The following is a 15,523-nucleotide window of genomic DNA, read 5'->3' on the forward strand; positions in this document are numbered from 1 at the left end:
AGGTTGGGAACTACTGATTCAATTAAATCTCCTAAGCGCATCATGACCCAACTGGTCTTCCTACAGGTCTTGTACAAACTTGCCAGGTTTTCATTTCTTTCACGCTGAGTGGGAAAGAGTAGCAGGGGAGCAGTGGGACTGGGTGCATGCTGTCTCACCACACACAGTGCTATAGTGAGTTGAGAAGTGCTTACTGCTTGAATTTGTCCTTTTTACTGATTAAGCCACTGATTTGTGCCAGTATTTCCAGTAACTTAATATTTCTATTTTCACTGGATATTATCCTCTCTGCTTTTTCTGTGACAAATGAATTAACAATCAGTGACCTCAACGTAGCAGCCACTCTCTTATTTTTACCTTGTTTGGTCTTGGCTGTATCATTTTTCTGTTTTAATTCCCCACAATAAACATCAGATTGTCCACAGCTGTCCATTCTATTACTGTTTATATACAAAGCCGTTTGCTAAGGTACTTCTTAAATATTCTATCTTTTTACAGATTTCACACTTTTACACATGTACCTGCAGAATTATTCATAGTAATTTGGTTTTGGAACCACCTCAACTATTTCAGGCCTGTTTTTCCAATGCAGGGTTACTTAGGGTGAAGGGAAGGATGCAATGTCATGCAATACGGCATGGCCACTTAACACTGAGTAGTCTTTTGGAGTAATTCTTTTTACCTTCCCTTATTAACAGCAATTAATTCTATTGCATTGCTTTCCTTCAACCACTCCATCTAAATGATCGATTTCCAGACTGTACAAGGCTGAAATATTGTTGTTGTCAAAGCTGTTCAAAGACATTGCAACAGCTTTGGCACAGAAATTCTTCTGCAACATGTTGTAACATTTACAATAATTATGGACGTTTTATGTAATTTGATTCAGTAAGGAACCCTGATTGCAGTGTGACACACACAAATCTTAAACTGTATGTGACCAGACAATGTATAGTGAGATTAGATAAAAGCAGCAAACTTGCACTTGACTACGTGGACCATAGTTCTATATATAATCTAAAGGTCATTTGCAGAGACATAATTGTATACAAAATGTAACAACAGCAATAAAGACTACTACTACTATTTATAATATAACATAATAGGATAACCTTGACTGTATGGCGCTGATTTTGGGCCCTTGTGTATGAACTGGTAATTAATCAATTCATTTGTTTTCTTCCAGAATAGATTTGTATGGGAGAAATAATCAAAAATGCAGTTTATCATATGTTATGCTTCAGAAACATTATTATAAATAATATTATGTCACATTATGCAAACAGTGACCTGCATCATGAAGTAATGACCCATTGTCTCTTACCACATTTTTATTGGCAGTTTAATGATATAGTCAACATTGCACCAGTGTTGTTTAGTGCCAGGGTTCACTTCCTGAACTTGGCAAGGGTCCAAGGGTTCAAAGGTTTTCCTTGGGGCGTGTATAAATCCTTTGCGTTTGTCTGATCAAATCCGCAGAACAACCAGCCATGTCCAAGACCACAGAGCCCCAGACACACAGCAGTGAGTAGATGCCACTTTCAGATGTTTAGCCAGATGGTGTGCACATATGCTCCTGTGTAGATACTGCAAACACAAAACATTTGAAGAATGAATCAGGACTGAGCTAAAGATTACATTTTTATTCTAGCAGATTGATTTCATTCAGTCTATTTTAAAATATGAATGTGAGGCAAAAGTCAAGGTGTTTGGTATTTGGTGGTATTTAGGATAAATGAAATGTGACTGTGCGTACTGGTCATAAGGTTTAAAAGACGGGTACCTTTTGCTTTTAATGTTATTTGACATTATTACATGGCTACAAAAATACCAAATTATTATGAGTTAACCCTCCTGCTGTGTTCATTTCATGCTTGCTAACTTTGGGCTCCCAGTCAAAACTGACCGATCTGTTATAGTTGCTTATAAATCTACCACCATCCTTATATTATAATCTATGACTATGTACTAATATTTTTATTAACTTAATTTCTATTGATTATCACAAGATTTGCATTTATATTTTGCACTTTATGGCCTGTAGACCTTATCTACCTGAGCTAATACAACTCATTTTGAGTAAAATGAATGTAATTTATGGATTATTTGAGCTATAGTAATTGTCATCAACCCGGAATAGGGTGTATCTCGTTGGCCCTGGGGTCATCCCGATAACATTTTCAGCCGACAGCTGACCTCTCCTCTCAGGTGGGGATGAAGACCAGGTCAAATTCTCATTCTTTGACCAGAATGTAACAACAGCATCAGGGCCCTCTTCCTCATCACTGGATTGTTCCAAATTGGTTGTTTCTTGGTCTGGATCATATTCTGTGTTATCTTCAACTTCTGACATTTATTCCTTTAATCCATCTTCACTATCAATTTCCTGGCCTCTCTCTTCCTCACCACTGTCCTGATCAAAGATATGATCACATACAGTATATCGTGTGTTCATTGTGCTGCCTCAGAATGAATTGTGAGCAAGGCCCCAAAAAAGCTTTATATACCAGAGCTTCGAGAAAAGTTCTATATATTATTGAAACAATGTTGTGATTGTTTGTGAGAATTGCTAACGTCTGTGGTTCCTGAGTGTGTGTGTGTGTGTTCAAACACACATGCATGTGAAGGTCCAGGAGAGGAGGTGTGTCCATCTGATGAATGGGCATGGGCCTGAATTCAATTTTACACACTAATTGTAGTCTCACCCATTAATTTCTAATGACAGGTAATTTTTGACTGGGATCAAAATGTATTTTGTGTGTTCAGATGTCCTATGTGGACAAAGTCATGGAACCTTATGACAATCAGACTAAATGAACTACATTTTTCAGAGAGAAAACTTGTTGATTGGTCCAATTTGACCGGAACACAACAGGAAGGTTAAGTAACTGACTGACTTCACACTTGTCCTGTTTCCTCTGTTTCTATATTGAAACTAAATCTGAATCTGTTTTTTGTAATCATTGATTTTGGGGAAAGGACATGGCTAACTGACTTAATAGTTCATTTATAACTAAAGCATTGGGACTTATATACTTCTCCACCTCTTTGAGATCTACACAAAAAAAAACATGCACACATAGATATGTATCTAGATACTGTGGGTTATGTAGCTTTTGTTTTAGTCATAATGGTATTTTGTTGCATTTCATAATCAGAGCTGCGGTTACAATAAGACATGTTGGCATTTTCTTTTGTTCCTGCTCCAAGGTCTCCTGTTGAATCAGAGCTGGTGAAAGAATATGCACAATATCTCATTAACAGTTTAGTTGTTCCCAGCTGTCAACAAAAAACTGACTGGCAGGTTCCTGCATGTTAAAAATAAAAAGAACAAAAATTAAAACAACATGTTCCAACAAGGTCATTTACTTGTACACTGACGTACCATCGACACCATGAGAGAAAACAATATGTTAAAGCAATAGCTGTTACAAATAAACTACTGTTGCACTTGTGATTATCAAAAAAATGAAAGATAAAAAACAATACCTGAAGCTATTATTCACAACAGTTCTGAGCTCGTCAGTGTCGCTGTTATGTTTTCAAGAGGCTTGATTTTGAATGCAGCCTAAACTACATGAAATACCCGCCCCAAAAAATGACAGCACACATTCAGGCATCATTTGCAATGCTGCAGTAATCACAATCAAAACTCACAAAGTCAACACTGCAAGAGACTGTTAAAGCCTACAGCAGTTATCTCTCTATTGCACATTCTCTTTTTTATTGTCTATTGTACTAGAGTCATGGGAATGAACAAAATTCTGGCTCTTCTGATTGGTTGCAATATCAATCCACATTGTAAAAAAACTGCTTTGTAACCTAAGCTCAGCATGTGGCTCAGTATTGAACTGCAATGATTTGGTTTTGCTAATCACGTAACTCTTGTATATATTTTACTATCTCCATTACGTGTGGAGATATGAGGTAATGAACAGGAATTGGTTATTGGATAACAGATAAGGCCATAGATAGTGTAGGTGTCATTCACAGTGCATGACCCCAGAGAGTCATGAGTTCACACAAGCGGGAGCTGTTACATTGCATAATGTCTTATACCGTCTTACAACAGCATTTTATAATCACTTATTGTGTTTGATGTCAGTGCTGATAGCTTTAAATACAGCCAAGGAGGTTTGAAGAATCATAAAATGGTACATACAGTAGAAGGTGTGAAAGTGTGAAATTTAAAAAATAAGACTGCTTTGAATTGATTTATGAAGATAAAGCTGCTAACTCCTTGCTTATTAATGATTGTCTTGATAGTAGGCAACACTGACAATGCCAGCTGTGAATTATAATTTAATGAATCACATCTATGATCATCCTTTTTCTGCTAAATGTGGTTTTCTATATGATATGACTTCACTTCCTCATTCACACTCATTCAAAGTTCCTAAGCTGTAAGTGGCTCACAACACCACACCTACATATTGGTGCTGATATATACCTGCGTGTGTGAGCACATGTGGGTGTGTGTGTGTTTATGTGCATGTGCTAGAGAGAGAGAGAGAAATAATTATAGAGACAGGTGGGTAAGGGGTGGGGTTGTGGGACCAAGAGTTCAGCTGCTGTTCAAGTACAGCATGCTATCATGCTGTACTTGAGATAGATTTTACACTTTACTCCATAGATTTTACAGTGTACTTTAAACAAAATTCATCCATTCAATGACCCTCTTCTCCTCTCCTCTCCTCTCCTTTTTCAGTATCCAGCCGGGAAAAATGTCCACGGGCCGTTGGGCTGGAGAGCGTGGCGCCTCTGGTGCACTCTGTAGAGGAAACTCCTGATCCCATCCCCACCTACATCAAGGGCACAGTTCCATCCTGGATCAATGGGAGCTTCCTGAGGAATGGCCCTGGAAAGTTTGAGTTTGGGAAAGACAGGTATTTGAGGAACATTGAAAAAACAAGAGTTAGAGTTTACAGCCATGCAAGCAACTCTAGCTGTCGAGTGTGTATAGCTGTCGAGACCTTTCACACAAAAGTCGGGGAAACACCAAAAGTCAGTAGGATTCATCCTCTGGGCACCATGAATATCTGTACAGAATTTCATGGAAATCTATTAAATAGTCACTGAGATATTTATGTCTGGACATAATTAATAAATGATTTAAATTCAGTGAGCTTTATAGTCATGATAGTTTAAAAAAAACATTTACAAAAAAAAAGAAGTACAGCATAGAGTACGAAAATTCAAAGAACAAGACTGAAATCTGCTCACTCCCAAATCCCTCCTGAATTGATGGACAGCATGACAATACATGACAACGACTAAAACAGTGTTAATCAAACTGGATAAGATCATGAGATAAATCTGAAGAGTCACATGAACATTAATTCCTCAGAAATGTTCTTGGTTCTTGAAAAATAAGGAATACTCTCCCCTCTGTAGGCCTCTAAAGATCTCTCAAATGAAACAATCTGAAAAAAAAAAATTGGTTGAACAGCTCACAACTCAAGAGATAAGACTAGGGCAGCAGAAGAAACAGTGTGAGTCAGCAGGTTAACACTGTAGCCATGCAGTATGAGACAGCTGTACTGTAATTGTTGGAATAATCATTGGAAATATTCATCGCATTATCTGACAATTCAAACCCTATAGTTCTGTGACAGGTTTTCACCACCGGGGCTATTCCAGATTAGGATTTTTGTCACCATGTGAGGAGGAGTATTTCTCACTGTCTCTATTGTCTTCCAGTGATCACCTCATGCTCTTCACTTTGTGTTACACAAATACCCTGGTGAGCAATCTACTGTCTTTTTATTTCTCTCAGATATACCCACTGGTTTGATGGCATGGCCATGATGCACCGATTCCACATATGTGAGGGCGAAGTCACCTACAGCAGCCGCTTCCTGCGAAGCGACTCATACGTCCAAAACGCAGAGAAGAACCGCATTGTGGTGTCAGAATTCGGGACGTTAGCCATGCCTGATCCATGCAAGAACATCTTTGCACGCTTCTTTTCACGCTTTCAAATTCCTAGTATGTGTGTCTTCTTTACATATTGCATATTCCAATGTTTAAAATGACCTCACTGCAGCATAATGAAACACTGGCAGTGCCAAATGATTATTAAACTATTCAATTCATTTCTGCATATAGGTAACAAGGCCAGATTACTAGAGGCAAAGTAAAAAATCTAACAAATAAGAAAAAAGTAGAAAGGAAAAAATATTTTTTGCCCATCCGCATGGCAGTATGTGCTGTATTGTGCATTGCTTTTCCAGCCTACTGATAGCTGGTGTTACATTATATTGTGTTTTTATTGAGGTAAAGGGAGCATAACTCAATATTGGTGTGTGTGCATGAGTGTGTATACTTGTCTGTGAGGGGTAAAAGCATGACATAAAACCTCTGAAAAATTAAGGAGGAAGAAATTGATTTAAAAAGTAAGTTACCAGTGATATCAATGAGAGCAAGTTTCGCTGGAGTGCTATATTTTAATATGATCCTGACATCTGTATGTGTGAACAGAGGCCACAGATAACGCCAGTGTGAACTTTGTCAAGTACAAGGGAGACTATTACGTCAGCACAGAAACCAACTACATGAGACGAATAGATCCACAAACTCTGGATACAAAGGAGAAGGTAAGTCGGTAACACTAAAAGTCTCTTTTCAATGCTGAATGCTAATAGAGAGTCAGAGGGTAAAGATGAGGAAGATGTTGATGATGATGACAAGGGCAACAAACATGATGATACCATTTTTCTATCAATTTAAGGTGGACTGGAGTCAGTACATTGCTGTCAACTCAGCCACAGCTCACCCACACTATGACCGTGAAGGGGCCACGTACAACATGGGCAACTCCTACGGCAAAAGCGGTAACATCCCTGCAATGCTTCCTACCTGTCTACCTACAGTACATATTATATGTCTGTTTGCTCAGTGATCACAGGCCAATGAAACTCTCAGATCAAACTAAGTTTAGCTAGAATAAGATCCAGCTTTCCAGTGAGATCAAAAAACCTTCTGATGACCAGAAATATGTCACAACTGTGTCTACTTTCAAATTGAAAACATTTGTATCTTCTCAGGCTAATGATGTGTATCTTTGCATGTTTGTGGTTCATGTCTGTGGTGGATGTGGGCTTCTTCACTGTCTTTGGATAGGTGGGTGTTTTTTTGTTGTTGTTTTTTTTTGTAGTCGTTCTTCTTTTGTGATGTGTGTTTGTATTTTATTTTTCCTTTTCTTACCTTGTATTTAAGTGATTATCCCTGTGTTTTCCATCCTAATAAATATAGTTCTACAACATATGTTTGTGGGCCTCCTCAGGCTTTTTCTACAACATCATCCGTGTGCCTCCTCCTGAGGAGAGAGGGGCAAGGGACGACTCTGCAGAGCTGAATGGAGCCAAAGTGATCTGCTCCATCCGTGCAGCTGAACCCAGGAAACCCTCTTATTATCACAGCTTTGGTGAGATACACAGCATAGCAAACAGGATACACCCTCCATAGGTCGTCTGTATGCTGGATGTATACTGAATTAATGAATTCTATGATTCTTTGTTTTGGTTTTTTTTGCCCACTCTGACAGCGTGAGTCTACTTCTCTGAAAGAGGGAGAGTTTTTTGTGCTCTCATTAATTACTAAATTCAATTCTAGTCTCGTCCTGCTTCTTTTTGTCAATCACAGCTCCTTTGTCTTTCTGTTCAGCTCTCACTATCTGTCTCTGTCTATAGCTCTGACTCACACATAAAAGTACACACTTTCTCTGCAGTTATGATCAACTTTTTAATGTTGTTTTCCATGTTTAAGCCCACTTACTTTTTGTGAAGAATTGACCATTTACAGCAAATTGTTATACAGCTTTGGTGGAAAAGGCTCTGCTCTGTGTTGCTCAAAGAAGCTCTCAAAGAATCTGAGCAGCAACAAGGATTTTGTTGGGAGAGCTAACACCTCGTTAACATACATGAACATTTAATCGGTGGTCAAAAGATTGGTGCAAGGGTCATCAGTATTAAAATTCTAGCACATAAGGAGGAGGTCTTGGCATCAGCAGAAAAGTGAGAAGAGTCAGGGTATAATTGCGCATTACACATGTATGATTATGGTGAATATGATTGGATGTTACCAGCCAGCTGATAGACAAGAAGTCAATGAAGGAGAGAGAGACTTGGGAATATTTTTTGACCTGTGGCAGGTCAGTGCGTGGGCACAGTAGATGGCACTGTTTTCTGCCCTTCCAGTGACTCATGAGTCACAAAAACTGACCCACATGCAACACAAAGAATAGTCTTTTATTCATAAAGTATCTATTTCGTCCCCATTCTGTGTAGCGCAGCTTATGAGTGTGGGTACAGGCATGTAATTATTAATTTCCATTTTTGTTTTTCTTTACACTGCCTTTTGGATTAGGCACTGTAGATTTGTTGGCGCTTTAAGAGTGATTTCTTTTACTTCTCTTGCTCAACTTCAACCATGACTCCACCCCCTGCATGGCACAGGTCAAAAAATATTCCCAAGCCTTACAGATGAATGCTGAATGACGCTAATGTCAATTTACTAACACAGTTTAGTCTAAACTAAACCTATTCTCCAGTTTGTTTTTGTACTGCACCAGCTCCCTGATTACATCCACAGTGTAGGAGTCTGGGAGGACCACCCTTGCTCTGCCAGACTGTTTGGCACCAAGGAATCTCACAAGTGATGGAGCATTGTACTGTTATACAAGGCATCACATAATTACTTCTGTCAGCAGAGTTACAGGGGATAGGGGTTTATGTTTATTCCCCATTTCATGTGTTTATGTGCAAGGTTGGTCCTGTGGCAAAGAACATTTACTTTGTACACTGATTGGCCTCAGGGGGAGTAGCAGTGAGTGTGGCCTTCTGCAAAAAGGCACACAAACGAGCCTCATAGCATCATTAGAGCTTGTTTATAATCCCTCTATTATTGGTTCCCTCAAAAAACATGAGAACACTCATTTTCATGCACTCGTTTACATGCAGATAACACCATTATTTCTAAAATTTTCCACATTTGGTTCACACCCAAATCCCCACTGAAAACCTGTTGACTGGTCATGTACAGTATACGATACTTGCAGTAATTATCCAAAATGCTAAATTGTGGCAAGAAGTGCAACAACCATGACCATGATTTACATATGGTCATGAAAATATTAATGGGGCTATTGGCTATTACAGAAAATTATGAAAATCCGACATTAAACTAGTATACAGCATCAGTTATACACGCTCTCAGACCAAATATGTTAATGTTAATACATATATTTCCTCCCGTTTGTGCCCTGCCTCTCCAGTCATGTCAGAGAACTACATTGTGTTCATTGAGCAACCAATCAAGCTGGACCTGCTGAAGTTCATGCTGTACAGAATTCAGGGAAAGAGCTTTCATAAAGTCATGACCTGGGAGCCCAAGTATGAGACCATCTTCCACGTGGTCAACAGGCACACTGGCAAGGTGAGTTAAAATGAGTGGAACACACACACAAACACACAGAGCTGCTGAACAGTCTGAACATGTAAGGAGAGTTTCAAGCTAATCTTTTCACACATGATGTAATGTTTCCTTATTTATTTTGATGAAGTCACACTCTGATGGTGTAGCCTTTTCTCATACATTCTTACTCTCAATTTTCTCATCTCATTACACAGCATACCCATTATCACACCCAATATCAAACTTAATATCATTATCATAATGTGAAGGTATAACATAATAACAGCGGCACCAAGGAGGGAGCTTGTCCCGAAACCCTTTGTTCTTTGACCAAAAGCTTTCATAAACCTTTATTCTTGTATAAATATCTTATATTTATGAGTCCTGATTGGTTGATGTGACTGGTCCAACAGCTGAGTGAAGTGAAATACCGCGCGGCACCCATGTTCACACTGCATCAGATCAACGCTTTTGAGGACAATGGGTTCTTGGTTATGGACATGTGCTGTGGGGACGATGGTGAGGTCATCGGAGACTTCACACTTGAAAACCTCCGCAGAGGCTCAGGGGAGGAAATGGACAAGGTGAATATGTGGACAGTTTGACCCAAATCAATCCATTCCATTTTTTACTTTAAACATGTCCATAAAACATTAATCAGCAAGCATTAAGAGAGCTATTTGCGATTCTTTGTGTAAGGGCCATCTTTTTATCACCAAGGTCATCTCTCTGTCTCTACAATTTTTAGTAAAGTCTCTCTCTTTTTGTCACATTTGAATCTAAACAGACAGAGACAGTTGAAGTGTGTCTGATATTCTCTTATTTTTCCTTGTACTTTCTCTGATCATTCAAAAACTGGACAATTTCTGACGCAATGCAGAAAGCTTTCAAAACCTTTTCAATACAATCTCTTTCAAATGTGGCAAAGAGTCTTTGATCAAAATATTCTTACATAAAAATAATATAAAAATGTTTCAAACAATATCCCTGCCATGTGCATACAGAATTTTGTTTGGGTCTGATTTTTCCTGAGGTTGAGTTGCACCTTTCAGTCAAATTCAGTCAAACTCACAATTTCTCATGTCTCTCTGATTTCCTTTGTCAGTTTTACAACTCATTGTGCAGAAACCTCCCGAGGAGATACGTCCTACCTCTGACTGTGGATGAACAAAGTCCTCTGGACCAAAACCTAGTCACCCTGTGTAAATATAAAGCCACAGCGAAGAAGACAAAATCTGGAGAGGTAGGATAAAACATGATGAAGCATGTTCATTGTGCATGTAAAGTGATATGTTTAACTGTACATTACCCTCGATTTGGTTTTACCAGAATCAACTAAAGAATGAGGCCTATAATCATAATCCACTGCCACGCTCTCTTTTCAATTATCCAGCATGATGAGACACTGAAGGTAGTTTCCGCACAATAGTAATTTCATGACTTATAGCAGATACAAATTATGTCAAAATGAGAGTCCACCGTGCGACTGAACAATTGCAGTTTAACGAATTATGTGTGGCCCACTCACACTCTCTCTCACAAACACACACACAAACTGTCAAACATTTTCTTATGGCAGAATAAAGCTGAAACACTGAAAGAAAAGGTGATGCTTTAGTTGTCATGACTACCTCAGCGACACTGTCCTCAGTCTTAGTTCTCAGTGGTGTTATGTACACGTAACAGCTGAAAACAGCTGTGAAAGTACTACTGGCTATTTTATTGGGCAACTGAACACAAATATCAAGATGTGAGTATATAATTGCAGTTTAAGGCACACGTATTTTCATTAAGTAAAATCAAAAGAAATTGAGATATTCTTAATAAAAATAAATTTTAGAATGAATGACCAAGATCTTGTTAAAGTATCCATTTGACGGTTTTGGGGAATAATACAATATTGATTCAAGCACTCGCAGCAAAAAAAAAACCTGGAGATGCAGTGTACAATGAATCAGGTCTGTTGGTGTGCAATAACTGGGCAAATTTTTCAATTGAAAAATAAAAGTTACACTGATCTGAGTAAAATCCTGACTTTTTCCTGCGACCCTCCAGGTTTACATGATCCACGAGGAGCTTTATGATGACGAGCTGCTGCAGTATGGTGGCCTTGAGTTCCCACAGATCAACTACGACCAGTACAATGGCAGACCTTACCGCTACTTCTACTCCTGCGGCTTTGGACACGTCTTCAGTGACTCCCTGCTCAAGATGGATGTCCACACCAAGGAGCTTAAGGTCTCTATCAATCAAAGACTACTTAGACAGACCTCATTGTTAACTGGGATGGGTATTATCACATCAAAGTTATTTCTACTGCCGCCTCCCTATCACTTGGAGCAGTAGGTCGGGAGTTGGTTTTATGACATGAAACAGCTCCGAGTAAAGGGGATGTTTATATAATCTTCCCTGTCTAGGTGTGGCGTTATCCCGGCTTGTACCCGTCTGAGCCTGTCTTTGTTGCTTCGCCCAAAGCTACTGAGGAAGATGATGGAGTGGTCCTGTCAGTCATCATCACACCCAGACAAGTAAGTGAACAACTACAAAAAACAAAAAACAATCCACAACAACAGACGTTTCTGTGATTAATGTTGACACTAGATTGTAACTGTATGCTCTACTGGATCCTGTGAGAAATAACCACAATCAATTCTCAACATGAAGCAGACTTTGAATATATTTTTGTGTGACTTTACCATCCATATATTTTAACTATGCATGGAGGAGACAAATGCTTTGGTACTTTCACTATCATTATTGTGAAAGAGGTGTTCTGTGACCTTTTTCTTTACATAGCATGTTTAATCTCTTCCATTCCTGTTTCCAGGAGAAGAGTACTTTCCTACTCATTCTGGATGCCAAGACCTTCACTGAGCTGGGCAGAGCGGAGGTCCCTGTCAATATCCCATATGGGACCCATGGTGTGTTTAATGAGATGGGCTAGATGTGCCACTGTTTGTACCTCTGTAGCAAATTGCTGAAATTGAACCAGCAACCAGTCACTTTATCCACAGAACAGAGTATCTTTGTTGATGTCCTTACCTGTAAAACTCCTGAACTGTAAAAAAACAACAAAAGCCGGGAAAAAAAACTGCAGACTCATGCTATCTGTTTGTGCCTCCTTGATAGGAGTAGGTGCATGTCTTCGCTTTGCTGCCATTACAGTTAGAGAGATGGCAATCTTTTGGAGACTAACAAGACAGTAAGCCCAGCATGGCGTCAGCCCACTGATAAAATGCATCCTCTGTATGTTCTTATTGAGCCCTTGTAAAATTTTGAAACAGCCTTTGGACAATTGCCTGAATACCATGTGGATGGTTCTCATTTGGAAGGATGGATACTTTAACTGGGAAACATTTTGGAATAAAATACATGAAAGTCAATAAACACATTAAAATAAAATCCATTTCCATTTTTTTTTTTTTTTGTGGTTTAAAACCAAAGTGTTTTTGCATCATCGCGTAACTGGAAACACTATACTCCCAGTGAGAACAAAGCAGCACTTAGGAAACATAAAAATGCATCAGAGGAAATTCAATTTCTGTCAAAGTAATGTGATAGAAATGGACAACGTCTGAAATGCCTGGAAAACAAATGGATCTAACTGGTCGATAGCCTCCAGAGAGTCTAGCAGAGGTCACATCAGAAATTTAGTGCTGTTCATACGCTCAAAACAACCCAAAACAAAGATGACATACACATAAACGCTGACATGTCGGACCTTCTGTGGGAACAAGAGTGGTTTGTTGTTGCAATAGCCAAAAAGCTAAACAGAATAATGTAGAAAATAACACACAGGCACTACCCAGAATGTGTAGCCTACAGCTGCACTTGTCACTCCACCATCTCCACGATTGACTTTACTGATGCTTATTTCATCGGCTATTTTCACTCTCACATTGATTTGAACAGATTGATTTGAACTGACTCCGGGCTCTGCACCTGATACATGCACTACGGCTGTGTGAAAGTCTCAAATATATCATGACCCAGTATGTTGTGCTTTTTTAATATTTCAAAATTGACTTTTAGTCAAGAGTAAGAGGGAAAGTTTTAAAGATATTTTGCCAGAGCAAATCCCAACCTTCAATAAATTATGATTATACAGTATGCCCAGGCAGAGGTTTCATCTTTACCGCTGTTTTTACACAAACTGAATAAAACTGGAATGAGTAGGCAGCGCTACAGTGTAGTGTTTTAATTAATTTAACACTGGGAATTAACAACACTTATGTTTTTGTCATGTTCTCTGCTCAACTCGGGCTCTGCCTCCTAATAAGCATGCTGTACAGGTCTCCCAAGATGCACATTAATTAGCCCATAATTCCTAATCTAATCAGTCATGCTTAACCCGTGTGTGTGTGTGTGTGTGTGTGTGTGTGTGTGTGTGCCTGTTTATGCACATACTGTGTTCAGGTTAATACTCTCTCCAGTGGGCATGACCAGCAGAGAGAGATACAGCGACCTTTGCCCTCAGATAAATCTTAAGCTAAATATTGTGTTTGCAAAGCTGTGAGGTGAAGCAAAACCTTATCAATGGAGCCCAACACATTTCTAATTTAAAGTATTATTGGATAAGACATTAAACAATGAGGATCAATGGTCCATTGAAGGTGTTATTCTAGATAATTAACACTTTGGCAGCTAAATGTGCTGGACTCTCTTGGGTCAAATTTAAGTGACACACAAGCACCCTAACTACAGCCATATGCACACACACCTTAATACAGATATACTTGCATAAACATATTTGTATGCAAGTGTGCCTGTCCTGATTTCAAGGTGACAGTTTCAGACTGTCTAAGCTCTTATTTGACCCATGAGAGTTCACTCTCAAACCCCCCTGCTGTCTCACTAAGCACAAGTTATTGCACAAAGTCTTAACTGTGACTCTTATCTGTATCATTATTTCATATCCCATGAATTCATAATGATATCATCTATGTTCACCATATTAGACACACTTCTCAAAGGCAGGGACTGGTTTCCCCTCAATAGTATGACCAATGTCTTCAACATCCAGATTTGTCATCCCTTATCTTCATGGTCTTGAGCCATCTTGTGGAAGTATGATTATCTGACATACAGATTATGTGCATCTGAGTGCATGTGTGTCTGCAAGTGCTTTCTTTCATGATTATGAATGTATGCTTATTTATAAAAAAAAAAGGGTGTATGTGTACGGAGCCATGCGTGCATGTGTGTTTCTCTGTTGGCTCTCTCTAATTGTACACACACAAAAAATGCAGATGCTTTATGAAGTCAGAACGGAGCAATTAAATACCCACAGAGGGGGGTGAATCGTGCAACGTCAACTAGAATAAACCCAAACCTGAGCAGCCTGGTTCAAGAAAAAAATGTGAGGAGAGGATTTATCCATATTGCACTATCATGGATGGAAATAATGTGATGCCTGAACAAGAATTCACAATTCAAATTTTGCTCTTTTATTCACTGTGTTAGCAACTAATGTCTCTGTTTGATTTCATGCTTTTTTGTGTTATTAGAAATTTCTTCTCCCTCCTGAGCCTACTGCTCAGGCAACTGTAAACTTTATACAGTTTATGCAACCGCTCCTCAGTGAAAAATTACTTGAATAACTAAATGGCTTCTTTGTTATCTGCTAAAATAAAATAAGAAAATTGGTCTGGTTCTGGAAATGGTTGCTTGAAGGCATAGGGTTGGTTTTCTGTGATGGAAAAAGGCATTTCCACTTAAAAACTGTTGAAGGATAGGCTGAATCAGCCTCTACAGTACTGATGCAGGACAGATGCAGGATACAGGCATGGTGGTGGATGATGCTTTACAGTGTCCTCATAATGACAGAGACTACAAACTCTGGGGGGAGATGAGAATAAGCCCGGGCCAATATAGGCAGAATGAGGCTGATTTTGCCATTATAACGGCGAGCTCTTTTCCCTCTTGGATGGAAGCCTGGGCTGACAGTCAAACATCATTATGAGCCAGTGGCCTTGCAGTTTGTCACTGTCAGAGCCTCTAAATAGAGACTTTGTTTTCAAGATTTGTAAAGATTTATGACATTCCGGGCACTATTTAAGCGATGATGCACAACAAAGTCATTTTGTTTAATGTGAAGCCACTTTGAGAT

The 15,523-nt window shown here is 39.0% G+C and overlaps 1 protein-coding gene across 1 annotated transcript; it reads left to right on the forward strand.

Moving 5' to 3' along the window:
• The first annotated feature begins 1,480 nt into the window (after nt 1-1,480).
• Nucleotides 1,481-12,811, forward strand: bco2l (beta-carotene 15, 15-dioxygenase 2, like). Its single transcript, XM_044336794.1, has 12 exons — nt 1,481-1,524; nt 4,709-4,886; nt 5,777-5,988; nt 6,481-6,596; nt 6,731-6,833; nt 7,286-7,426; nt 9,275-9,435; nt 9,828-9,998; nt 10,520-10,657; nt 11,470-11,652; nt 11,832-11,942; nt 12,242-12,811. Exons 1-12 carry the CDS (start codon nt 1,491-1,493, stop codon nt 12,356-12,358), a joined length of 1,665 nt encoding a protein of 554 aa, XP_044192729.1. The 5' UTR covers nt 1,481-1,490; the 3' UTR covers nt 12,359-12,811.
• The last annotated feature ends 2,712 nt before the right edge of the window (nt 12,812-15,523 follow it).

Source organism: Thunnus albacares, chromosome 2, assembly GCF_914725855.1.
Source record: "Thunnus albacares chromosome 2, fThuAlb1.1, whole genome shotgun sequence".
Lineage (NCBI taxonomy): Eukaryota > Metazoa > Chordata > Actinopteri > Scombriformes > Scombridae > Thunnus > Thunnus albacares.